At 40.1% G+C, this 27,531-nt stretch overlaps 2 protein-coding genes across 2 annotated transcripts in view; one reads left to right on the top strand and one right to left on the bottom strand.

The window, feature by feature from the left end:
• Positions 1–27,531, top strand: part of LOC110983176 (arylsulfatase-like) — a 183,305-nt gene that overhangs the window by 93,826 nt on the left and 61,948 nt on the right. The window lies entirely within an intron of this gene.
• Positions 1,770–24,988, bottom strand: LOC147800661 (hypoxia-inducible factor 1-alpha-like). The gene is made up of 14 exons (XM_087134298.1): positions 24,663–24,988; positions 20,314–20,501; positions 17,988–18,157; positions 15,689–15,904; positions 15,285–15,481; positions 13,306–13,412; positions 12,277–12,424; positions 11,374–11,513; positions 9,335–9,561; positions 8,407–8,511; positions 7,657–7,802; positions 6,459–7,039; positions 5,595–5,704; positions 1,770–4,944 (listed from the first exon to the last, which is right to left on the bottom strand). The coding sequence occupies exons 1-14, from the start codon at positions 24,728–24,730 to the stop codon at positions 4,675–4,677; spliced, it is 2,673 nt and encodes an 890-aa protein (XP_086990424.1). The 5' UTR covers positions 24,731–24,988; the 3' UTR covers positions 1,770–4,674.

Below are 27,531 nucleotides of genomic sequence, written 5' to 3' on the forward strand. Positions count from 1 at the left end.
CGCAGACTTAACACTAATCAGTAAATGTGGGTCAAGTGAAGGGTTACTGGAGTTGGATAGTTCCTCTGATGTCCCGAGATATGACCAAGTTCAACAGCATTGCGACAAAATTCTGACGAAATCCTGCCTTGTCGAGAAAGCCTGGGATTTGATGTTCAGGGAAAACAGTTCGGTGTCAGTGCAGCCTTTTGCTGTCACCCCAATTTTATAGCTACTTTTATGTGCATGACTTCAAGACAAATTTTGTTTTATTCAAAAGGTATTTATTTAGTTGAGTAATCTGTCAGAAAATATAATAAGGGAAATTTTACAGATTTAGAGTTCTTTTTTTCCAGCAATTTGGCTAGCCATATATTGAATATTTCACATCTTTACCGCCATGTGTTATTGGTTCATTTTACCGTCCCAAACAATTTGTAACTATTCATTAATCAGTTAGTCAATTTCACAGAGGACTTTTAAACGTATGTATACACTTGTCCATGTACATTTAACATTTTCCATGTCTGCTCAATAACTCAGTTTCAAATTGTTTCAATTCTGGAGGGACAAGTTTCACAAAATGTCAATATTACAGTTTAGTGAAATTCTGAAACCTGAAATCTCAACTCCTAGCACCACCCTGAAGTTTGAGTTACTTTACAAAACAGTTTCTTACTTCAGGTCAATTTTCTAACCCTAAAGGTAGCTTATGAAGATAGTATCATAATGGGGGCTACCCTAAATGCTAAATTGCCCAGTGATTCGGCAAGTGAGTTTCCTGTCATTACCACTACCTTGTTGTCATTACCGGTTCTTTAAGATTTTTTTTTTATATCCAATATTCATTCCACTGGGAAGAATTCTGTCTACTAGTACTGTAGAAGGTCATCCAAAACAGCTAAAGAACGGCCAAATGAAGATCAATACTATGTAGAGTCTTGTGCAACATTCAGGGTATAAATTCCAGAATTTACACAGACTCTTACAACATAAGACTTGATCTCCCTTCGGCTGCAGACAAGGACATACATTACATGGCCATGGGTTAGTTTTTCACAGCAGAATTTTGAAGTACATCAGGTTTTCTGTTGCAATCCTGAACAACTGTTTTACATATCTCTGTATATGTTTTCAAGGATTTCATGATGAAGTGTGCCCTTTTGAGAAAAAAGGCTTTCATGCTGCTCAACATTTGTGTTTGTGTGGCATGTCGGATGCACTTTCTGATGAATCCACCTGAAGCAGTCTCACATGTTCCTTTTTGAAAGGTTCATTTCCAGGGATGGTGGTCGCAAGTGGTAACCTTTCAACTCTTTACTCCTTTCCAACTAGAGGTTGGCTTGTTCAAATAGCCCAGTAACAGATAGGGCGATACTGCTTTCTCTGATGTTGAAAGATTCCATTTGAGATGTTAGCTACTTCCTGCTATCTGGACAATGGCACATCACTTAGATGTGTTAATAGCCACTTCATGATGGTGGACAACCCAAAGAGTGATGAGGCTCTCCAGCATCTGTACTGGACTAAAAGCAGCGGCAGACAAGAGACGCTTGGCCTCAACAACCAATGCACCTGCTGCTATAGAGAAAGACTTCACAGATATCCCTGTCTTCAATTCAAATTAATGTTCACGAGAGTACAATGCATGCTGAGGTAGAGGGTTCCGAACACAAACACAAAAGGAATACCCGGTGTATTTGTTTACCGTGCCTACGATCACTAAAGACTTAGCACAATTTGCACCACAACGGGGAACTACAAAGGACCGCTGAAACAGGGCAACAATATTCTGTCATTTTTCATTTAATACAGAAGAGTGGTTTATTAGTTTAGGGAAAAAACTGTCAGGACTTATTCAAGTAAAATTACCTCCCTGGCCTCACCACAATTGTATTAATAATAACGTATATTTGTTCAACAATTCCTCTTCACCTGTGCTGTAACGGTAATAATAAAAACACACTTATAGCACCACACAAGGGAGCAATTTTTATAAGACTGTCAATTTCTTAGAAGTTAATACATAATTCAGCCAATTCTGAAGGCAACAAACTAATACAGCAATTACAGCTACAAGTCTGCTCATTTTAGCAACATATCAAAGGCAGTACAATTTTACTTTATTCATTTTCACAAAACAACCAAAATGACCACTATTTCAGATCTTATTTTCTTCAAACGTAATAGATACTTCTGCCTGTGCAGTCTAATCAATACTGAACACCACAGTAGTCTTGGAAAGCCAAAAAACCTCATAAACCTCATAATTTTTCCCCCCTTTTCTTCCTGTACAATAACTTCAGAACAATACAACACAGGAGCATTTCAGATCATTCAACAATTCTTTTCCATCCCAAATACCACAGTCTGATCAATCTTAGTGAACAAGCTAATGAAAGAGAACACAAGGAAACACTACTGACAAACGTCATCAATTTCCAATAATCTCACATTTAGGATTACATTTCCTGGTCAGTTAGGTGTACATTAATTGTTACTACAGAAGTCGCCAACAAAAAATGCCCGTTAAAGAAGCTTTAACCCTCTGCACGGTTGTGTATCTTTTTTTCTTCCCTCTCTCTTCACAATCCAGGAATAAATAACACAACTAAAGTTATGTTTTCAGGTGGGACATTTCTGACAGCGTTGCGCTCGTTGAATGCCATGCATGCAACTTTGTGTGGTGGACAGAAACTCCAATGTATTTAAGGAACTTAGAATCTAAAGGTTGGCGATTTACAGCATTTTTTACATGAGAAATATGTGGTGCAACAATGGTTGATAAAAAAGTTTGTGCTGCTTTGGCAAAAACAAATTGAAAATTTAAATTACGAATGTTTTTAACTTAAAATCCAGGCGGTACATGTATACAGGTGCACAAGCTCTTACTGGAAATTGTGTTGAATGAAGCGGAGAATAGAAAGGGCCACAAATTGAATCTTAAACCGAAATGACCCAGAAACCCTTTTGAACACGAGTATCAGCCTTACACTTATCGTATTAAAAATAGTTCTACAAAATATGTCTTTGTGCGGGAGAGTCAGACATTGCTACGTTTTTATTTTAATGTTAACAATCATGAGTGAATTCATTGCATACTTTACCATGTAAATAAACTAACCGTAATGCAAGCAACGCCAGAGATGGCTAATGTGGGGGAAAGGAAGAACAGGCCCCACTTTATCATCTGTCATTGCAATGGTGAAAGCGCACTCTTTACTTCAGTCACAACATCAACAGTGCATCCTTTTTGAAATGTAGTAAGAGAGGACCTAAGGCAGTAATCAAGGAAGGAAAAGAATAAGAAATTCCAATCTGCACAGGATGCTTGTGCAGGTTTTTTCTATGTTGCAACGACATGCATGAGGGAAAGAAGAGGACCTCTGTTAGTCTGAGGGAAAAGCTCTTCACACCCAGGGCCTATTACATAGTGCTACAGTCTGAGCTAAACATTTGGTTAAGCACAGAAAATATTTGCTTAGCCAAAAACAGTGGTTAGCAGTCAACATGTCACATGATGTACAGTCTGTGCCACTGGTTCCAGGGATGAGATTATCATTTTAAAAAATGTCTGAAACTGGGTATCAAAAGTCTGCAAGGTGCATTTCTTCCTATACCAATAATGTTTTCTATCAGATTCAAAATGTCTGAATTCAGACAAAAGTCTGAAAGATCTCTTGCGTCTGGTTCTCCACTGGTCTGGACTTTGCACATAAATTTGCTGACCAATATTTTCTGTCCATGCCAACTGCATGAAATGGATTCCAGACCTGTGTTCCCCAGACCCAATCCCAAATGCCATCAAAACACTGGACTGCCAGAAATGTTCAAGATTGTCCTAACTCCTGCTTATAAAGCATCACATAAGATTCTTTGAACCCTAACAGGGCTAAATCCTCAGATTTCAATATGATTTTACACACACCCTAGAGAGTTAGGATTAGTTAATACAATGACAAGATAGACAATATATCCCATAACGGAACTTCACCGTTCAGATAATTCAAGAAAGCTAAATACTACTTCATAATATAGGTTTAATATCTTTCAGAACATTTAGTGATTTGAGGGAAAATCTCATCTGTGGAAATATATGCCCTTTCCTGGCTCGAAAGGTCTGGAACACTATATTCGAATACCACGATCATGGCACAGCACCATGAACTTGGAGCAAAGAGTATGAGGCGCAGAGTAAACATACATGGTATGTATTAAAAACCAGAGTCCCAACTGCAAATGATTAGCAGTTCAAACTGCATGTTCATGTGGACATGAGCCTTAAGGGCACTCATTCAAAGTGTGCATTTGCAACTTACAGACGTCCAGGATGGACACTACTCTGCATTTTTAAAGCACCATGGTACACAACTACAAAATGTGTATGAGGTCACATTCACCACAGGCATTCAGATTGGCAGACCATCCTGTGCTGGCAAAGTGTCTATAAGGGCACATTTGAAGTTTGCTGTGGTACGCATTTAGGCATTCAAACAAGGTATAAGAACACAGTCAACGTGCGTGCGACAGCACACGCCATCCACTCCTTTACAGTACTAAAATATATGATTCATAGTTGGTCACCAACACACTCTATGTACATTTACTATCTTTACACAAATGTTCGTCTGCTGACATTGTGCTGTTGTCGGCGACAGAGGCTGTGTTAACATTTGTTGTGGCAACATTACCCCCTCAGGGTACGTCCAGCGCCCGCAATAACTCTTCGCCCTGTAGCAGTCCCGCCGAGGCCTGCAGGGGCGTGTTGACGTCTAGGTCCTGTCTCGTGATCAGCGGCAGGCAGCTCAGGAAGTTGTTGCTGTCCACCAATCCGTCCTCGGCATCACCTGGCGAGGGCTGGGCCTGGAAGAGAGGGAAGTGTTCCTGACCACCGCTAACAGAAAGCAAGGACTTACTGGCGTCAGCCTTGTTGGTTCCACCACTACCTACTTGTTTGTTGACCACCTGCCGAGTAAAACAACACAAACATGATTAGATGAAAAGAAATTACTTGATCACTTATCAAAACGAGTGGTTTTTATAACCTACAGAGAAAATAAACTATCCTGTTCTTTTTGGAAATATTTTGACGGAGGGTTTAAATGAAGAAAATTCAGGGATCACTTCATCACCGTTCCATCTGCTAAAAACGCCAACACTCTTAAAACAAAAGAATCTTTACGGTTCAAGCCCCTACCAAGTGCATTTTATGTACATGAAAATTTCTTGACAAAGGTTCTTGAAATATATGTCCCTGCAAATTGATATTTACTCCATGATTTAGAGGGTCACTTCTAAATCAGCATTTTCTTCAAAACCATTTACCTTATCAATCTCCACTGCCCTATTGACAACTGTACTCTTTTATATGAGTAAATCAGTCCGTTAAGAACTTTATAGCATAAACATCTGTCAACTATGCACACAAGAAAAGAAATCCAGGATCAAATCCTGGAAGGCATAGGCAGACAATACAAGAGGAACGTTTTAATGATGTGATTAAATCCTGTACCACTAGGGCTCAAATCAGAGGAAGTACGTGGCAACGTACAGTTCCTGCTAAATGGACACGAAGCTCAGGGTGTCTTGTTGAAGGAGAAAACCCGATGTCTCACCTGTTGAGCGACTTTCTGTAGGAGCAACGAGTGGCCAAAGTGATTGTTGATGCTTCTACCAGCTGGTTGCAGCAACAGTGACTGCAGACTGCTCATGTCTTTGCCACGTCCTGGATAGAATTCACAGAAATTTAACAATGTTCAACACTATTACTTAATCAGCGGGGGAAACTTTTAAGGTGTTTTACCAGATGAAAGTCAGCAAGTCTGGACATGTTAATTTCGCTGGCAGATTCAGGATGTTAGGTTTCAACTGATTGGCTTTATTACCAAATGGACTATTTAGCTCCTGCCAATCCTTCAGCCAAAACTTCAGCTCATTTCTAATCCCTGCTTCTTTCTTCTCTGTTACAGTGATCACTAGGAACATTCCAGGGAGCCCAAAGAGTGAATCAATAAGTTATTCACATGATGTTTAGAAGGTGAATCTCAAACCTGCTTCGTTTATGCCAAGTCTTGAATGGGTTGTACTAGTCTATTTCTAGTCATTGCAAGATTTCCAACATGACTTTCTATTATCATTAGAAAATCCCTCATGGGGAGTAATTAATCCATTTTTTTCCAGCACTATATCATTTCCAATTGAATTATTATTTGTCTTAAGTTTTCAATAAAAACCATTTGCATGAATAATTTTATTGTTGAGTTCCAGATGACTTAACCATAAATAAGGCACATAAACTGCAGCTCTGCAGAATTCTCAAGCAACAAGATGGAAATGCCAAGCTTTGGGTTTGGGATGAAATTCCCCCAGGCTGACTTTTAAGGTACACAAATCCGGGTTCCGCATAGCAAGCCAGGCCAGATTCTATTGAAAGTCACAAGTGCTGAGAAGCAAGGAAAGAAAGTACCATTGCATCCTACCTGGAGGTTGTAATGCATCCAGTTCCAGGCCCCCCTTAGAGACGCTCCATCCTCTGCCACCTCCTCTCCCTCCTGGACTGTTCCCTCCCCCCAAATCTGTCCCTCCATCGTTTAGTCGAGCCACTTTGTACTGTCTGGCTCTCTTGTCGCTCCGAGTCTCTAGTTTCCTCTTCAGGGCTTGCTGTACCTCCGGCCTTGGGGGATGCTTCCCGCTGGAGAAACTGCTGTAGTTCTCTGTGGAGGCTGGGCGTCCAGCAGGGCTGACGAGGGGTGAACAGGTCTGCGGAGACATAGGCAGGAGAGGGGGAGGAGACTTGTTGGTGTCCCAATAGCTGGTAGGCTGCCCTGTGGCTGAGGTCGGCCCAGGGTGGTCATCGTCGCGAGCCAACCACAAGTTAGGCAGGCTCTGGCAAAGCTTATTGACGGGTGACATCACTGACTGGGGACTGAACGGTGACCGTGACTGTGGACTATAAGGCGTGCTGGGAGCAGTAAGGGCACCAGACGATGGACTCAGTAATTCTTGCTTCTGGTCTTTGTACGACGGTGATATCACTGAGTCCATGTAGCCATTGCTGTTCCTATAAATTGAATTAAAAATTTGTTGTGTGCCAAGTATGTAGGAAATATGAACAAAGGGGAAAACTTCGGACACAAAGGAAAATGAGAAACGTTTGGCACAATCAAGTAGAGTCAATGGTTAAAATCCCTAACATGCCTAAAGGTATATTTCTGAGTTTCTAATATTTATCTAGGACTATGACTTCAAAATGCACAATCTAAATTATCAAGTACACAAGGAAACACACAAAAAACACTGAGTGGTTGTCTTGAAAACATGGTCTGTACAAAAGTAACTGAACTGTGCTTTTTCTCAAACCATCCAAAGGTTGCTCCATGAATTCATGTTAAAGTAAAGGTGAATTGAATTTGTGTACCTCAGCAACTGTAATTTTGTTGACAAGGTTTAAAATCCCCATTTGCAACTTCAGTTTGCTTCATAATTCTATACAGTGTGAACTGGTCTTAATAATGCTGAAACAGCACATGTTGAAAATAAAATAAGCAATATAACTTAATGGCTTATAATTACCACATGTTGACTTTAACAGTGCAAGTGGTACTCTATCAGCAATTCCAAATCCACCATTTCGCAGATTCCTCTAATTAAAGTTACACTCCTCATGAAGCCACTTACATGTTTCCAAAAAGGTCCACAGGTTCCCAAGTCTCAGCCAGCTGCGTGTCAACCATGAGTTTGTCTCCGCCAAAGTCCAAGTCATCACTCATGGAGATGTATGGCGCCCGCATTGACAAGTCATCAGCGTGAAGTTGGCCACCAGCCTGGCAAATAGCAAATAGATAAACAAGAGATTGGGATTTCTGTTTGCTTGTTTAATTTGTTTTGTTTTTTTGGAGCAGGCAGAATAGCTGCATTCCCACCTTATGCTTATCAAGAATGAATGGCATAGCTGGAGTTGTTTTCCCGAGGCTGTGTTTGTGGCTGGTAGTAATACAGGTGTCTATGAGACATGAATTAAGCCACTGGCCAAATGGCTTATATTAGCACAAGTATCATTAACAGCCATAGCCGCAATGTTTTGATGCAGTCTTCATTTGTGACCAACATGTACCATTCTGCATTTCAAAACCAGGCTCAAGGCTCCTTAGCTATTGTATGGGAAATGACATTACACATATGAACAATGCAAATTTCACAACTTTCACAGCCTGTTACTACCAAAGCTTTCTGCAGACAACATCTGCACCATGGATCACTCTGAAGTTTGAAAGTTAACGGTTGGGAAAGCAGGCATGGTCAAACATCTACATTATGCACTAAAACCTGATTACGGAATGGTAGGTCACATTTTGTTTCTGGAATGGGGGGGGAGTGAGATTCCAATCGGTGTATTGTGTGTTTCACAATGACAGTGTCAGAACTCACCTCTGTGGTGCAGTCCAGCATGAGAGGGTCTTTACTCGAGCTCATGGGAGAGTTCTTGTCAGGGAGAATCAAGTCAGGTGTCACCACCTTCCTGGCAGGTGATTCCTGGAGATGACAAAACAAGATCCCCAAAATTTAGAAATATGGAAGGCAGGTCAGTTTATCACCAACTGACTATTGGGATAATGACATCCTTTCACCATCTGCTTGCAGCACTCTTCAGCCCAAAGACCATGGTGCATGTGTCATTTCATGGTCACCCGGCATTAACTGCATGGGAAACAGCACATGCCACAGTGTCAAAGCTGTAACAGCCTAGCTAACTTGTGGAATTCTGTGCTTACAAGACTTGGTACTGAAATTATTCATGAGATTCACGCATGCACGCAATCAAGCATCCCTTGTTACCCTGCGAACTATGCAAACCACACATGCAGGAGTTCCTGCCATGACTCAGCAAACATATATTGTGTACAGCAAGCAGAGCTATGACACTGTGCCGAGCTTGCCTGTATGGCTCCACTAGGAATTCACCAACCATGAGAACGCACATCCACAGACTTGGACTTTACAAGATACTTCCTGACATTGCTCTGTACTCAAAAACTCAAACATATCCTCACATCATCCCATTTCCACTCAACTTGGCCGTATGACCATGAAAATGTAACAATTCGTACTGATTCTAACTCCCTAGGTATTCTTGCTCAGAACCCTCCAGAATTCTTCAAAGTATGAAGCAGGGAAACCAACGGCAGGCTCTCTGTACTCAAACTTTCTAGATTCATCAAGCTCATGACAGTAAACTCTCTCTAAACCTCCTGCTGAATTTTGAAGGTTCTGGGAGGGTGGGGATTCTCTTTCCCTAACGATGACCAGCTGCCACAACAACACTTCAGTCTGCTTAGTATTTCACTCCTTTCCTCACCTGGTTTGTCATGCCTCCCCCGTCACTGGTTTGCTTCTCATCGGCACTGGGGGTCAATGGAACAAATGGGAAAAACGGCACAAACTCCTGCTGGCCATCCATCTCGGGTTTGGGAATATGGTCACTCTCGGTGATGGGGACAGGGGGGCTTGGGAAGTCTAGGGGGACCATAGCATTACCAGCAGTCGGGGCCAAGTAGGTCAAATCCTCTGCGTTCACCACATTACCTGACAAACAGAAATTAAAACACAGTCATTAAAACTCTTGAACATAGACAAGTCCAATGTTACCAAGCACCACATTTTATTTGAATGACAACTCTACATCCTAAATATTAAAGAACATCCAAAGTTCCATAAAAACTTGTTATCAACAGAATCAACGTATACTCTGGAAGCCCTATGATAAAATGCTTGGAACCAAATTAACCTTAAACCTTTTAAGGTCAGATTTCATTTCCAGAAATTTAACGTGCACAGTTTGCTCAAAAGCACACTCTCAACTGTCAACTGAACCAAGTTGGATTCATTTTAACAGAGCTCAGACCTAATTGGTCTGCCCATTGCATGCAAATCAGTAAGTAACATCCCCTCATCACCCAAATCTGCCCAATGGTAAAGTACTACCTTACAGATGAGAAAGATGCAATTAATCGATTTTCGACTGTACAGATATCCACATGAAATTGAGTTGGCGAATCAATTTGGGAGGGAAACTACTTTAGTCCCCTGTGACGTATCCCACAAACCAAGCAGACAGCACAACGCTGCTCCACATTCTCTCAACCATGTAATCTCTCAGATGCTGGGTCTTTGGCTATCAGGTCATTTGGAATTCCACAGCCCAAAATACATGTATCCCGCCTTAGGGCAATGAACGCCTGACACATTCAACCCAGATTTGCCTTCATCGTCGCATGCCCAATTGCAAGTAAGGTAATCCACACTGATTATTCCTTTCATGCATGTGTAACTCATTGGAAAGGTCAGACAGATTACAACCCTGGGCCAGATCTTTTTTCCTATCCAAATACACACAGGGATCCTCTTCAGATGTGACGGTTGAAGTTAAAAATTGCTGACTAACATTCAGTTCCTTCAAGGTCTCCTGCTTATAAAGGTACTTCATTTTCAGACATGGCAAAGCACCACGCATCAACTTCCCATTTAGGTATTAAGATGCTGCCAAATCCAAGCATATTTGAGACAGGTTTAACCACAAGTAAAAAAAAAAAACACAGGAGGAAGGATTGGGAAAATAAGGCTGTGCAACCCATTTTGGTGAAGCAGACCATACACTTGATGAATACACATGTTAAGTCAATATTACCGGTCCAAAAAAACATCTTCAAGTGATGTATCTCCAATTGGAGTATAAAAAACCATCTGTGAGACCGTCAGGTGAGCTTATCTTTTTACTTCCACAGACTGTCCGGTATGCTTAGGCCATTACAAACTTTTCTGCTATAGATTCGCCACAGAGGCAGAGTTAATGTGTACTTAAGAAGTGCACTTCAGCCTAAGCAGGTTTCATGTTGTCCTTGCTCTGTCAGCATCAGAAACACTGGACTTTTGATAAAAACCAAAAAACCCCTTTAGCATGGCTGACACAAGAATGATTTTCAGTTGAGCAGTAACACAGCAAGAACAGCAACAGTGCATCAACTGGCAATCTTCTGTAAGTTAAAATGCACTGTGGCAGGAGGCGGCGGCACAGTGAACGCAAGGTACTCAAACGATATCAAACCAAAAAGAAGAAAACTTCAGCCTGCTGGATTGGAGAGGTCAGGGAAGGGGGAGGAATGTCAAGTGACAACTCAGAGATTAATTAGTACTCCGTGAGATAGAGTTGTAGTCAAGATAGTCCCAAGAGATACAGCAAACGATCAAAATGGAATCCCTTTGTTGCAGTACACGTGAATAGGCTGTCAATGGAATTCAGACTGGAGGTCTCCTACTGGTCTTGCCATGGTCTTAGAAGGGTCTTGACTACAACCCTGCTGTGAGAAGGATTACTCAGACAGATGAAGCTGTACTTACTCTTTGATCCCGTCAAATATAGAGGGAATTCATCATCATCCATGCCATCAGGCCGAGGCATGAAGGTCTTCTCTGTGCTCATCTGCATGGCTTCATCCAGCTGGTGAGTTGCAATCACTACATCCTCATCCTCAATGCCACTAAGGAGCAAAAGAGAATGTGTCAATCTCCCAATAGTCTGTAATGATCTTCTTCCGAGCATCTCCATGTGAGAATGATCATCTCTGCGGAACTTTGGTGAAAGATGGGCATTGTACCAGGGCAAGTCTTTTTTCCCAAGTTCACCCAGGATACTGAGCTATCATGTATGATTGGAAGCAAGCACGGAAAAAAAACAACACAGTACAGTCTGGCTACCCCGGCTTATGATTTTGAGTCACAATGTAACCACTTTGAAAACGAGAGATTGAACATGTCAGGGTACTGGCTCAAGTTGAGTCTGAGTCATTTCAAAACTAATATTTCTGCTTGTCTGTGACAACCGTGTGTTCAAACACTCATGTTGTTGTTCATGCAAACTCAAAACATTCCTTCAACACAACCTCTGTACTTAGGTTTGAATCTGAATGTACTGTCTTATGTTCACACAGGTATACAATTTCTGCATGTGCTGAATTGACACTATAAAGAAGTTTGGACATGTGAACTAATTGAGGTATGTGAACTTAACAGCAAATTCTCACTCCAAACTTAGTGCTCCAGCATCGTCTCTGAAACGAAATGAACAATCGTTCATTTCCTCTCTCCCTCTCCAAAAATGTTACAAGCACAACATTTTGCAGTTTGAATTAAAACAATACAAAACCCTCAAAATACATACAGCTTGGTCAATGACCTCCATTCAAACTGCAACATCCCTTGAAGAGGAAATTGCACTTGGTTCAATGTAGATCAGTTCCTAACCTGATCATGTAGTTGATGCAGACCACGCACTGTGGTTTGTTGGTTTTGTTGTTGTAGATGATAGTAGCCTGCGTCTCCATCCAGGCATAGCCACTCTTCTTGGCAAGGAAGCGAAAGCGTCCACTCGTAGCTTGTCCCTTGGCAAACACTGCAAAGAAGATCGCAGAGCCAAGGAACAGGGTAAATTGTTTTCAGTGTAACCAAGAACAGTTTTGCTTATTAAAACGTTCATTTTGCAGGTTTCAGAAAGTAAAAATGTATTCCTTTTTTCAGTGACTTTCCATCCAAAGAGAGCACATGTTAACATACATAGTAATATACAAATATTGAAAGATCTACTCTATGCTGGCAGAATGCTCAGTTGCATTTTTGTTTCTGGGAAAATCATTCTTTCTCTAACACACCGGAAGGGATGACGTTAACAGCTACCTTTTCATTGTTCAGATTTTGCCTGTGATCCATGCTTTCCAAATAAATATTAATGAGATACTTTCGAACTAAAACCAGGAAGGTATTATTCAATCAAGGAAAAGCCTGACTATATTTCCAAGTACACTGCTGCACATCAGTTATGGAGAGAACCACTCATGAAACCAACTGATTTGTGCAAAAGGAAATGATATGTATGCATTATGCATGCTGGTTGAAAGTGGACTGCTCAGAATATACACAGAGTTTATTTGTCATTTGAAGTGTTGTTCTTTCTATATTGATGTACATGTAGGCAGCACAGTTGAGTAATCTTATTAATATTTTCAACTTGGCTGAATTACCGCTATTTTTTCAAAGACAGCTGGTCATTTTAGCTGTGCATTTTGGAACCAGAAGGTTAAGGCAATGAAAGCAGGAAGGTATAAAACACAAGGCTTCCCCACAGGCTTCCTGTACTGACAACTATGCCTTTTGATTTCTGTGAAACTCTGAATTTTCAGTGTCCCTTTTTCCTGCTGTGGCCTATGGTGTTTTGTCCATATGAGTGCCTGATAAGGATGAAACCAATAATAAATTAGTCATCTCTGGAACACTCACAATCTTTGTGAAATTTGTCAATGGTGTGATTGTCCAAGGCATGGTAGAAATCATAGAAGGATTGGTCCACCAAGTCTTCTGGATCATAGCCAAGGAGGTCCTGAATTCTGTAAACAACGATAAAAATCAACATCCTGAAATTCTTTTTCAAACGCATAACTTCTTCACTCACAACATATAATTCATGCAGCATATTTGTTGCACTGAGTCTCCTAATCCGTATTTTTCATCCAGGATGACACACTGGGAGATGCTTACATGTGGTCTAAACTACATGTATGTGCATGGTGAAACGCACTTGGCCATTAACTCTGGGACATGGAATGGAAATTGATTCACCCTTTCTCAGGGGTAAGGGAGGGGGGCAGAAATTGATCAAATTAACAGCAGGTGGAATTTGACACCATATAAGCTTTCAAGTACCACAAATATCTTAAGTTTTTGGTGCTAACAAAAATTGCCTTATTAGAGACATGTGAACAGTACATGTACATTCATTTTTTTTAATCTAACTGTTTTGGGGAGGGGGTTGAAAGCCTCTGAAAAAAAGGTGATCAATTATTAAAATAATTAACCATTAAATATCTTAGAAATGAAACATACAAAAAACCAGTTTGGAAATTTTTTTTAAGTAAAGTGTTTTTTAATAAGAAGCAGTAAAATTAAACTTTTTACTTGTGAATTGTTTCCAAAGCTGTTGCCATAGGGAGGGTTGATGAAAAAATCATAAAACAAATTCAGGTTCAATAACAAAAGCTCAAGAATGAAACACTGAACTTGCTTGTAGTAGGGACATGAGTGTGCATGTAGGCATGAGCAATTCTCATGTACATGTATGTACTCTATACCATGACACTGAGTTAAATTACATGTAAGTATAGCACACAGTGTGGCACCACAAAGACCTACACTGCACAGGCCTTTTCCATAATCCAATATCCAGGTTACCCTTGTAAGCCAGGGGTCAGGTTGTCTTAAACCTTGTCTGAATGCTTCACATTTTAGAGGTTTGGCACTGAATAGCCTAACAGAGCAGGTGCGTGTGAAGGGCCAAGACATAAAATACTCATGGGCCAATCAACGGTTTGGTGCACTACCGGAACACTGCAAGCCAACCAACCCATGATTAACACACACACCAAGCAGGATATCCTGTTTTCGAAATGCATGCATCCTTCCACAACTCACATAAAAATCTCTCATTTTCATTTGCTGTTTGGTTTTTTAGCATGAGCCACCAAAACCACAATCCTTAAATCCTTGAACTGACCCAGGTGCCCTGGTATCGTATTTCACAAGAAACTTGAGACAAGGAAGGAGGGATCCTGGGAGAACCTAGGGAGAATTCTTGTCTGTGGCCTGACCCCTGGGTTGAAGGGAGCAACTCACATGTAAACATGAACATGTACGGAAGATAAAGACTTCACAATTAAGTGGCTCCCATTTCCTTTCAGGAGCACTGTTTGTGTCTTTTGAGGAGGGCTTGCCTGAAACATTTTGTCTTGGAAATTCATGTTTAATTTATACACTAGTTATGTAATATGTATGTTCTTTTGGGAACTTCACATATAACATTAAAGGTACTTTTAATTAGGCTGTTCAAAACAACTGGAACAAAACTTTACACACAGATGAAATAAACCCATACACTACAGCACCCATTTACTGAAGAGAATTTCTATGAATGCCATCCAAACATGGGTTAGCTATCAACTTCCAACTTCATGTGTACTGGGTACCTGTCAAACAAGTCACATGTGTAACTCATCATAAAATTTCCCCAAATGACTGACCGAACTGAGATAGCCATAGTAAGTTCCACTGATTCCAATCTTTTCAACTTTTTTCCTGGTAAAAACATTTACAGTTTGACAATACTGCTACTGCTCTGTGGTCCAGAGTCTGAATTATTTTCTGATTTTATCTATTTCACAGATTAATTTAAAAATCTTGAATCTTGTGCAAATTGAGCCTTTTACCTGTCATCGCAGTATGTGAACTTCATGTCCATGCTATGTCTGGTCAGAAAAGTCTGTTCATCCATGGGTATCTCTATGTTGGCTGGATGATGGATGGGCATGGCGATGAGTGACAGACAGCTCAGTTGGGGCAGGCGGTAACCATTGGAGGTCACCACAGAAGGAGAAACTTTCAGGATTCCATTGCAATCCATTGCCTAATAAAAGAAACAGAAAAATCAAAAGGCATATGAAAAGTAATGATCCCATAACTTTAAATGGGTATGGGGTAGAAAACTCAAATAATCTCAAATAACCAATATGGGGAGGCAACATCAACATGTTTGTTACTTTAAATACAGAAACTGTGCAAAAATACACACAAATTGCTGCAATTGAAAGATGATTTCAGATAAAAAGGTCACCTTGTATGTGGCCGCTTTCAATGTGACTATCTTCCCTTTGGCAGTCAAGGTACACTTCATGCGCATCAGGAAGCTATGTTTCTCTTGATGCTGGCGCTTGGCTGCCTTGGTGCTGTGGGACTGCCCCATCCAGGGATGGTCAGAGAGGTGTTCCCTGATCTCCTCATGGTCACAGGGATGGGAGAAGTCATAGATGCTCTGTCCAATCAAGTCAATCTGGTCCGGTAAGGATATCCCCAAAAATAGAGATTAATCATTACCACTATGCACATATTAAGTGAATAGGTTTGCGGTAGCACCAGGCAAAGATGTCTCTTTTGTGACTATGTGTGCTTCTGAAAAGAACCGGAGGGTACTCAATGTTTCAGACAGTATGCTCTGACTGTCGTCAGAAGACTACCTATAGGCACAACATTGTATAGTCACTTACATGAAATGTACAGGAATGTGGAAGTACATTTATAACATGTATCACCTTAGGAGAAAAAGAAACAAGTAACAAAATATCGGTACATTCCTGACCCATTCTTGAACTCAAACATTTTAGACTGTTTGGACTACTGCCATATCAATTTGCCTTTTACTGAAAAAAGCAATGGTATTTTAAATGAAACTATAAATCACACAAATATTCAGTCAATAACAAACTTGTTATTCACAACCCCAGAATTACCAAACACTTTTTCAATACCAGATATTGTCTTTGGTTGGGAAATTTCCATGTTTTTATGCAGGAATCAGGTTATGGATAAAATGATTTGACGTCAAATGGACAATACGGCAAAAGGAAATTTTGGTCACCCCAAGCTTCTGTGAATTCCGCTTGCACTGAACACTGTGAATGCCACATCATACACAAACACCCACAATGACATGAACCTGACTTTGAAATGTGGCCCCCCAGATAAATCCAACAGAAAAACAGGTTGACCAAAGTCCACTTTCTACTGATATTCAATCAATATAACGTTTACAGCCAGATGAATTATGCACATGAGGTGAATCTCCGCAGTACCGGTATCTAACAGTACAAGGACCTGCGAAATGAGTCATAAGGCTGAAGGACACATATGCACAACTGTACAAAATAAAAGCAATGTTTGTGTCTCTGCAATGCTGTTGTACACATTCAAAACTGCATGTACATGTACAAGTTAGGAAAGGCAGGTGAACACAACACCTACCGGTGCAGGTGCAGGTACATTACGTCATAACAAATGAAACACACCAGTACATGCTGACAAATTTCCAAATGCTCTTGTTTGCGACTCAGAATGACCACGTGGTTAAAATCAATATGCACAATGCACGCTGTGAACTCAAATTTACGGGCCATTTCTAAGAACTCCAAGTATTTACACGTACTGTAGCTTTGGGGAGGTTTTGGACCCCATTGTGCTACAGTGGCTCACATTTTTAGTCATTCTTGTCAGTTCCGAGATCACGAGCATTGTTCTTGTGAGCTCTGCTCACTGGTTGGCACCAAGAACCTGGCAAAATGCCATATTAAGGTAGGTTATTGACCATTATGTGTGCCATTGATTTGAAGTTCAGAGGCAACTTGTAGAATAATTCATACATGTACATGAGTACAGTGTATTTCTTGCCTGCACAGAACTGTACAAGTGTGACATATCAATCACATACATGTGCAAATACAATCTGTTTACATTTATGTCACCATAAGTTTCCTCCTTAGCTGGCACATGTGCAGTGTCAATTCTGAAAAACCACAAAGGGTAAATGACCACCCATGTGTGTCATCAGAAAGGATGGCATTAAATGTGATATGACTGGGATCACTTTGCTTCTGCATCAGAGAGGAAATTCCTAGAAATGGGAATCAGTAATGAGTTGGGAAAGTACGTTCAAGCTTCATGCACTGGTACTGTACCAGTGCGCTTAAGTTTAACTTTCAGATTAATATACCAGTACCAGGCAGTAAATTGAAGAAACCATAGAAAATACTCTCGTTAATTTGCAAAGACACAATAATTATGCTGGAGATATAAATTAAGTAATGAACTCTTTCAGATTAAGCAGAAGAACAACCAAAAAAAAAAAGAGGCCAGTTTACAAGCAAGTGCACAAGATAAGGCATCAAATTGATTCCATGTACACTGCAGCCAAATGAGTAAGACAATGCCATCCTTTCCACTTGAAAAGTCTTTTTAAAAGGGTTCCCTCCACTCATTTTCACAGCTAGACAGACAGCTAGCTAATCAGTAGCTGTTGGAGCCAGGCGGTAATTTGTCATTCAATTCCTTCTGATTCCTTTTGCTACAGTTCCATTTCTCACCTGTTTGAGGCCGATGTACTGCGAGACATTTTCGGAGATAAAGATGACGTCACCCTCTTGCGACAGCATCATGGCAAAGCCATCCAGAGCCTTGAGGTAGTAGTTATCAATGAGCTGTTCTGCTGTGACTGGAGCATCCTCATCAAGGTCCATGGGTTCCGACTTGATGGCTGATGACGAGAGCCAAATATACAGTGCATAAATGTCAAGGAGAAAGAAAACAAGCTCTCATACATGTACATCTAGTTGCCAGGTGACCTGAATGTCAAACTGATTCATTTAATCTTTTCAGATGGGGTGTACATGTAGAGAGTACTGTGGTTGAAAAAAGTTGAAATGTCTCTTGAAGGTACCGGAACAACCACACTCCTACATGTCCGTGTTAATGCAACTATAAAGTAATTCACATCCAGCACAAGCTGCATTTCCAAAATGTTAAGCTGTTACGTTTTCCTTTCATCTGAAATTATGCAATTCTTCTAAATATTTGCTTCTTTAAAGCTTAACTGGTTCTCAATAATAAAATGCTTCTATCACTTAAATGTAGCCCCCTTCTGTACTACAGAACCGGTATACTTACTGTATGTGAATATTCTATTTAAGATATGGAAATAAACTGAACTAAAACCGTTATATACACAATATGTATTGTACATGTAATTGTATATTTACGCTAAATGGTTCTTTGACATCATACATGTACACGTACATGTACATCGACATTTTTAGCTGCCATTAATATAAAGTTTTGCAGCTGGGCAATTCTTATGCAATACTGATATCATTGTTTTCTTGCTAACCTGCTCAGGATCATAGCAAACCTTGTACATGTACTGGTATATTAGTATTTGTCAACAGTGGCAAATGACAGCAGGAATCTAGCTTTAGTACTTCAGATACTAGGGGACGCACATGTACATGTAAGCTGTACAAAACAGTATTTTATATTAAATTCACATTCGGTTTCTGCGCAGAAGTTCACTTTCCAATGGTGCATATACCCCAGTGCATGCCTATGTACATACGTGTACATGTAGTTTGGTCATCTACATGTATATAGCACATGTTTCTATGTGTACTGGTACCACTGGAGAATAAGTTATGCTTTTCACTGGCTTCAATCATCACGAACAGAAAAGTTAGTTAACAGAAAAAAATAATGCCAATGGCCCAGTCATGCAATATTTCAAACTTCAAAATTTCAACTCCAACAAAGTGAGCATTGACACCACATTGGAGAACGTATGATTATGCACCTGTACCACATACATGTACTGTACATGTGCATTTCTGAAAGCAATTAAAATGAGGGCACAAGTGCAGCTCAGAGGAGGGCATATCATATCAGAGTCGGGTTATGAGTTATGCAAGGTCACCAGGTGGAAAAAAAAACACAACATGGACATGTATCATGTGAATAAATCACAGTTCCCTGAAGATTAAGGAATACATGAAACATGCACATTCAGTACATGTTCTGGAATTTTTTGTACATGTAAACAGGTACTTGGTTTTCTATTACTGTATGAAGGTTGAACACTGGCAAATAAATCTTAGTGCACCAATAATATACGATCATTACGACTCTACAAAGTCTCTAATTACATCAATCACAAGCCAAATCATAAGTTACAGGGATGAACAATAAAAAAAAGTGATGACTTTATAATTCCATCTGGATAATTTGTTACTTAATTTGAGACTGAAGTTGTGGCGTGTCTTGTGATTTTTTTTAAAAACCATTTTAGTTCTTAATGATACAACTAGAGAGAGAGGATGTATACAGAGGCAAAAATTGGCATTCTGGTTACGTAACCCAACCTACATTAGAAAAATCACACAAGCCAGCGACTTAACTCTAAGCCAGTAATACAGAGTAAAAACTTATGAGGCCAACTCACAGTCTATTCTTAATGTACAGGTACCGCTACCATACTTATCATTTTGTATTTTTGATGTTTATCATTTTAAAGTTCAACTTAGTTGACCAGAAAAAAAAGGGTTTTGTCCTTCTGGTTTGTATCCTCAATCATTTACTTTCTAAATTTAGACATTCTTTAACTACTCAAAGATTGTGCATACATTTGTACGGTACTCATACAGTGCTGATAAGCATGTATATATATATGTACATGTACAGCATTATCTAAACCCCATCAAACCTTAATATTTGCAGCAACAAAAATATGAGCAAAGTAAAAAAATAGTTTTCTCACTTCTGGAACATGCAATTGCCTTTTCCCCCCAATGTACATTTAATGGGAAAGGCAACTTTTTTTTGAGGGGGTGGGGGGTGGACAAAAATCCTCATTCAATCGGACCTCACCTGTTGGTGTGAAGTTCTGCACTTTGAGGTAACTGAGTATTAGCCTCATGATGCCGGCCTTGTCAAGCTGGGCACACATACTGTGTGGCATGGGCAGCTGGTGGGCAAGCTCGTAGAAGATGGCCGTCTCCTTTTCCCGTCTAGTTCGGGCAGCATTGCGCGATTTCAACTTCCTCTTTTCAGAATTCCTATGGGGTAATATCAAATGACGTTGCCATCCCTGTGAGACATGTCCATGAAATTATTCTGCATCATGCAGTCTTGCATATGTACAGTATAAATCTATTCCATTAACATACAATTGAATCAACGGACAACATAATGCAAGAGCAGCAGTAGCTTTTGAAAACAAAAATTCAGAATGCAGCATAAAACTGTGTACCAACAGCTGGCGGTGCACAACAACGTAGAGCAAATGTGTTTGCCCAGGGAGGAGAAATTCTTGCACTTTACAATGCCGTGATGCCACACATCGTTAGTTTCTCTTCCCAACCTTGCTCCTCACTTCAGCTCTTAACAGTGACATTTTGAATTTCAACTGAGTATGGCAAGCCATAGACAAAGCTGTGACGCATGTATACCACAGTCAAGGTACATGTACATGTATGTCTGTGGATCTGTAGGCATGATGTATGGAACCATGGGTTAGCACTGAACATGAACACTGTGCGTGTAACTTTTACTGTGGTACAAAAAGATTATCAGGGTTACTACATCTACATGTAAAGGGCAATTAAATTCCATGACTTTTCCATGACCAAATTATATGAATGAAAACCCATGACCCAATAACGCAATTTCTTGAGCTATTTAGACTTTAAAGTTGCAAATAAAATCATGCATTTTATGCACTTATTTCTGATAACAGAAATCACACATACATGTAGTGTTTAAAAACTTCCATGATTTTTACATGACTTTACTCATTTTTACAAAATTCCATGACTCTTCCAGACCTGGAAAATGAAAACAACTTCCCATGACTTTTCACGGCCACGGGAACCTGTCATGCTATACACTGTACATACGGTGCTTTATGCTGGGAAATATTTATGTACATGTACATTTACATGTACAGGCACTGGTACACGGCGTTGAAATTCTTTGAATGATTTAACAACTAATGGCCAAAAACATGCATAAATAGTTAAATACATACATGTACATGTATATCACTATAGACTGGAATCAGTTGCGCTTTGCCGAAGTGGCTCTTTTGCAGAGAGCCGTTACATGTACACGTAAAGTAGTGCAGCAAAATTACACATGAAATGCACACACATGAAATAGTAGTTGGGTCTAGACCTTGACCTAAAGCATCCATGCATGCACAATGTACACACTTGAAAGAGTAACAATTCCCTGATAACAGAATATGGAGCAGGCGACCTGTCTGAATTTGCCTAATGACTGGAGAGAATGTTGTGCAAACTAAGTAAAAGCTAGGTCCCTGGCTGATATCACGGCTGTTGGCACATTTCAGTGACAGAAGGTTTTGATTTAGTTTCAACCCTCACTGTACATGCACATGTACCAATCATGCTCTAAACTCAAACAAGTCGAAGCCAATATACAGTAATATCAGTCATTTTCTTTACATAAATCAGTACAAATTTCTCTGAGTCATTACAGTTTTGTTCAAACTGCACATTACTAGGTTTAAGTGAAGGTTCTTTCACATTCTTCAATGACACAATTAAATGAATTTGACCTGTAAAGCATGTGATTTTTTGCCTAATTTCACAGAGTAGTGTCTGTTTACTTTTGTTATTTGTTTATATTTTCATACCATTAAGAAACTGGGTTTTACTTGAAAGTCACATACAAAATCACAAAATATGTACCCGTATGTGTAGAAAATAGGCATACACGTACACATCTACATGTTACTGGACACTGAAATTCAGGGATTTGAGTCTGATATTAGGGTTGGACCACAAGAAGAAAAACTACACTAATTATGTGAAAAAATGAAAAATTTCAAGATAAAACAAAAGTATGGTACACACAACAAAACATGATACAAAGGACAAGGTACATGTAGCATTGGACAAAGATATACAGTAACAGTCATGTACCCTACACATGTTCAAGGGTTTATTCATGTACATGTATATGAATTATTCATCAAAGTTGTGTTTATAAGAAGGGTTCAATAATATTACCAACGTTAATGTTTTATGTACCGGTACGTTAACCCTGACCAATATTCCCTCTAAACTTGTTTTTCAGAAAGGGGAAACATCCTGTGGACATGGGTAAGTCCTTAGAATGTCTTCCCTTCCTGGATCATGTGGACATCTTTTGTTCATAAGTCTACCCTACGTATGTAAGGTTAGCGCATACAGTCCATCACTTGCTGTTAACCACAAATGTAAAATTTGTTGCATATCTGACGAACCAACGAATATGAAATATCACTGTTTTGAGAAAAACAGGTTTTATTTAATTCAACCCTCTTTTGATCTCAGTGTAAAAAAAAATACAAACTTGGTCTTTGAAATCATTTCCTAATTTGTTTTTTTGGCTCTATGAGCAATACTTTGTTTGAATACTGCTGTCCAACCTATTCGTCAGTTCCTGAGATAAAATCTGAAAATCACCAGAATGGTCTATTCGCCGATCTGTTAATTATTGTTGAAAGGCACCCTTGGTTTAGAGATGGTTCTGGGACTAGACTCCTACCCGGTACATGTATGAAACGATTCTTTCTGGCCAGTTGTGATTAAAAAGAAAACAATGAAAGAAGGCCATTTCCAATGTGCAAGCATTAACTTGACACACATGTACACATTATTACGATAACTCCTCGGTTCAGTGCTGCATTTGGCTGAATGAGACCATGTTCAGGATGCTGAATTCGGTGTTCTTAGGCGACCTTCTTTAGATTTTGAGCAATTTTGTTGCATCAAAGGAACATAATGCACAAATGACATACTTCACCTTGAATTAAAGATACTATACGGCTTGAATATACATACATATACATGTACGTGTATATTTTATGTTTGTGACTGTTTCATGAACTCGATACCAAAATACCAATTGGAAATTGGTACATCTTCCTCCATTTTCATACTCTACTTGTATCAAGGGCTGTATTTACTCTTTAAATTTCATTGCATCAACTCATTTCAGCCTTGTCTTTGATTTTTTCTGTACTGTGGTAGTCCATGCCTTGAAATACATACATATCCAGCTGTACTTCAATTACAGATTCATGCCTGTGTCACTCTACGAAAGTCTTAACGCAGTGAGTCTGACAGTTCTGGATTCAGTTTTCATAACAACTGAGCACTACAAACATCCACCCATGTGTGGAATTTGTGGCATCATTTTGTCACAAACATCTCCACCTTTGTCTGAACAATTGGTTTCTTAAAAAAAAGTTGATTTAAAGGAAAATAAATCCCTCTTCTTGAAGAGCCTACAGGACTGAATTCTACAGATGCAAATCACTCTCTACAGTTGCAAACAACTTTCATGTACAATATCATGAACAGCTGTCCCAAGCATTCATCAGTTGTTCAAAAATAAGGAGTCGAAGTTTACAGCAAAGGCCAGAGGAGCTTGTAAAATTGAAACTTCGCAGCATCTTGACCCGTTATGTGTATCACATTTGAAGAGTGTGTGATGTACTGCACTGTATACAGCATTGCATGCATTGGTGATCTAAAAGTTCACATACATGTAATTTACATGTACATGTACATCTCACACATAGACAAAAATCCCAAGGCTTCAGTGAATGTAGGTATAAGTCTTCAGTTTGCTCCAATGGCAAAATATATTACAAGTACTGGGTAGAATCTAAGAAGAAATATGCTACTGAGAAAGGTGATACGTGGTGAAAACAACATTGTAAATGTTAACTAGCCTACATACACAATCACCAGAGGAACGAAAATTTGGCCTTATAATCTGATCCTGGTTAGGCTAGGCCTACGTGCAAAGTTACTGTCTACCAGAAATTTCACCAAACTGTATTGTGCTATTTGTGGTTTATATTCAAACAGTTTGCAACTCATCTACTAAAACTGTACATCTCAAAATGCATAAAACTAAAAGGGCTTGGCTACGCAAAAACTAATTCTTAGCAGTATTGCCACATGAAGTCTTGAAGAGGCCATGTCATGAAATAGTGACAATGCAACCTTACACTGCAGTAAAGTAACATGAATCATCAAACAAGCATTAAACAGAGAAGACTTGCTCCAACAATTAACCCTATGCCTCAATGAGCTTCACTGAAATCACAAATATTCCTCCATGGAATAACTGGACACCATACTAATACTGCCATCCTGGTCATACTAACGGTTAAAATAGGCAAATGCTTGGATGTTTACCTTCTCTTCTTCTCTTTTGGTTGTGCAGATGTCGACAATGTCATTATTGTTGAATTCGAAGTCGGCATAATATTTCCGGGTTTTTCCTCCAATTAGTGTCTTCAATAGGCAGATTAACAAGTCCCAGGAACGTGTCCAATCAACAGGTAACCACTGTAGATAACTGAGAACGGGTTTTGGTCTTGAGTTTAACTGTACTACAATGCTAGTCCAACATGTAATGGTACAGTCTCAGAACACTGCTAAGGATTGTCCGCATTGCATGTTTTACTTCACGCGTACTGCAGTACTGCCTGGCTGTACTATGGACTCCAGAGCGATCGCGAGAGCCAGTGCAATCTAGAAAAATAAAAATAGGCTCAGTGACGACATCGTAAACTTCAAACAAGTCCTGCACGGACCTGTGGGATTTTTGCAAGCCTGGTTTGATAATTATTATTTGGCTTCTTGAAATTAAGATTTTTGACAATGCGTGTTTAATTTTTCAGTTTCATGTAAAGCGAACTACAATTCACGGCACTGAAAACTGCATGCTTCGTATAATCATATAATAACCTTCGGTTTGTTCCGCAGGAACGGGTCAGGGCTGGACTGAATTGTATCTACGAGTCACGTGGTGTTCTAGTGTGGTCTAGAACTTGTCTGGTCTGATCACAACAACATCCAGCCTGCTGCCGTGCGTGTGTTGTGGTGTCGATTTGCGTCACGCCGGTTTAGTACCCCCAGGGAAGGTTAGACTGGCGACTGGGCTTGAAGTGGTACCTAGTGGAAGTGTTTGTAATACATGTACATGTATTGTGTGTTTCCACGTATCAGTAATTACCGTTCCCTTGACCCCTCTCCCATGGTGTCCTTTTTTGGGGGGGGGATTCTTTTACTTGTTAAACTAGACCCAAAGGTTGGGGATAAGCTCTTTTCAGTGCAAATAAAATTAACTGTGCCGCTGGTCAGGGTCGGGATTGGGCCCATCACTCTGAAACTCTCGTGCCCTGCAGTGGGAGCTACGGAGGGGAAAAATTAATGCATACTTTTCATGACAAGAACTGAATGTCCATATCTGCAAAAACTAGAAAGGGGAATATTCTCAATTGCCAGATTCATATTCAATCAGAGGGAGTTCCTCCATTGCCACTCAAAGCTGTTTGGAGTTGCGCAACGCGAAGCGGGGGGGGGGTCCTGAAGACAAGTCCCTTCAGCCTGCCTGCCTCGAACTCTGCAACTCGGGACCCTAGCTAGTCCACTGATCAGTGCTCGACTCCGGAGGTGACCGCGTCACTTAGAAAACCGCTCGAAGACGCTTGTAAAAACCAACAAGCCTGCTTGATTTATCAGTCCAAGTACAAAATATTAATGTTATTTCACCAAAAATACATTCTGAAATTTTAAAGCATTTGGTCGCTAAAACCTCTCCATAGTTCTTAGTTTGGATTTTTTAACTCTCAGATCCGCACAATCGGATGTAATGAAGTGCTAATTATACTGAAACTTTAGTACGTTTTGTGCTGCTGGAGTGGGGGTCAAGCCTCCTGTTTACTGCCATTTACCTGCGTCTAAAGCTTGGAAGATCCCCCCAAAAGCATTTAGCATGTTGGGGTCTCATTTTCGGTGTACGATTATGGACAAAACAGAGGGACAAAAATTATTCTACCAACGGCGACAACAGAGTATCCCCCTTCGCGAAAAAAAATCCTGAATCCCCCGCAGAAAAACCTGACTCCTCCCGTAACTTTTGACGCACTGGCAGCATTAACCAAGGAGGGATATTTATTCATTATTTCTGTAAAGTACCCTTTCCATCTAGGTGGCCCTTTTTTCACCACCGCCTTGTCCTTTACAGTGCACAGTGCCAACTTCGGAATTTTTGGCGTCATTCAGAGTAAAGCCTTTAAGGTGCAGGTTGATCATCCCAGTGGCGCACCCTGGATTGAAGGGGGGGGGGCTCTGAGTCGAACCCCCCCCCAAACAAGCGCACACACAAATAACTAATGATACTCAAACCCCCTACTGGGGCTGGGATGAATGGCTTCATCAGAGCTAGGTCCAATTTAAAATGTAGGTTTATATTCTTTCTTCGTTTACAGAAAGTTGAAAAAAATGTTTAAAAATTGACGACAGGGGCCGGGTCTCGAGTTCCCTCAGCACCCAAGCCGCGCCACTGAATTGCACAGAACAGAATTATTTTAATGCGCACATTCCTCAGTGATGAATATGTGGGTAAGTAGGCCAACATCAGCCCTTTGATCTGACGGGAAATCCGAACATGACACTGACGGATCTTGATAGAATCTATGATATGACTATACCTTCAGTAGTCTCAGAGATCCGGATCGATACACCGGTTCCACTTCTGCTGAAATACAAAAGACAAATGATATTTGGGTCATCCAGGTCTCGCCAATAGATATCATTCCTGATCACTCTGTAACTTTCTGTAATGTGGGGGCACTGTAAAATCCGTCCAATTTATTTAGTTATGAATGACAATCAACCAAGGCACTGGAGATCGGAGGAATTACAATGTACATGTACGATCAATCAATCATAACGGTGTAGTACTGTGAACCAAGGAATAACTTGTAGCCATCATTGTCCTTTGGGTGTAGGCTTGATGGCTTGGTCGTGGTTCCGTATGAGGAGATCCTTACATGTACTTTCCTTGTTACCGAATATCAATAACCAACAACTGTCCCATATTCGAAACCAAATTCTACCATATACGAAAAAAATGTCACAGCGATGCCCTTCACAGTCGGAACCTCGTTCAGTAAATCGATCAGTTTATCCGTCAATATGTTATTTCCAGCCAATCAATAACGGGGATTATTTCCAATTAAACTTTTATTTTTTCTGTCCATTTTGTTCAAGGTGA

The sequence above is a fragment of the Acanthaster planci genome, linkage group LG01 (assembly GCF_054643075.1).
Source record: "Acanthaster planci isolate LZ-2023a linkage group LG01, COTS_SCS, whole genome shotgun sequence".
NCBI classification, from domain to species: domain Eukaryota; kingdom Metazoa; phylum Echinodermata; class Asteroidea; order Valvatida; family Acanthasteridae; genus Acanthaster; species Acanthaster planci.

What these genes read in the sequence shown, in the direction of transcription:
- LOC147800661 (XM_087134298.1), bottom strand. Translation starts at nt 24,730, where the DNA reads ATGCCGACTTCGAATTCAACAATAATGACATTGTCGACATCTGCACAA. An exon ending in GCAGAACTTCACACCAACAG is followed by an intron (nt 18,158 to 20,313) that starts GTGAGGTCCGAT and finishes TCTCGTCATCAG; the next exon opens with CCATCAAGTCGGAACCCATG. An exon ending in TGACAAATTTCACAAAGATT is followed by an intron (nt 12,425 to 13,305) that starts GTGAGTGTTCCA and finishes TCTTCTTTGCAG; the next exon opens with TGTTTGCCAAGGGACAAGCT.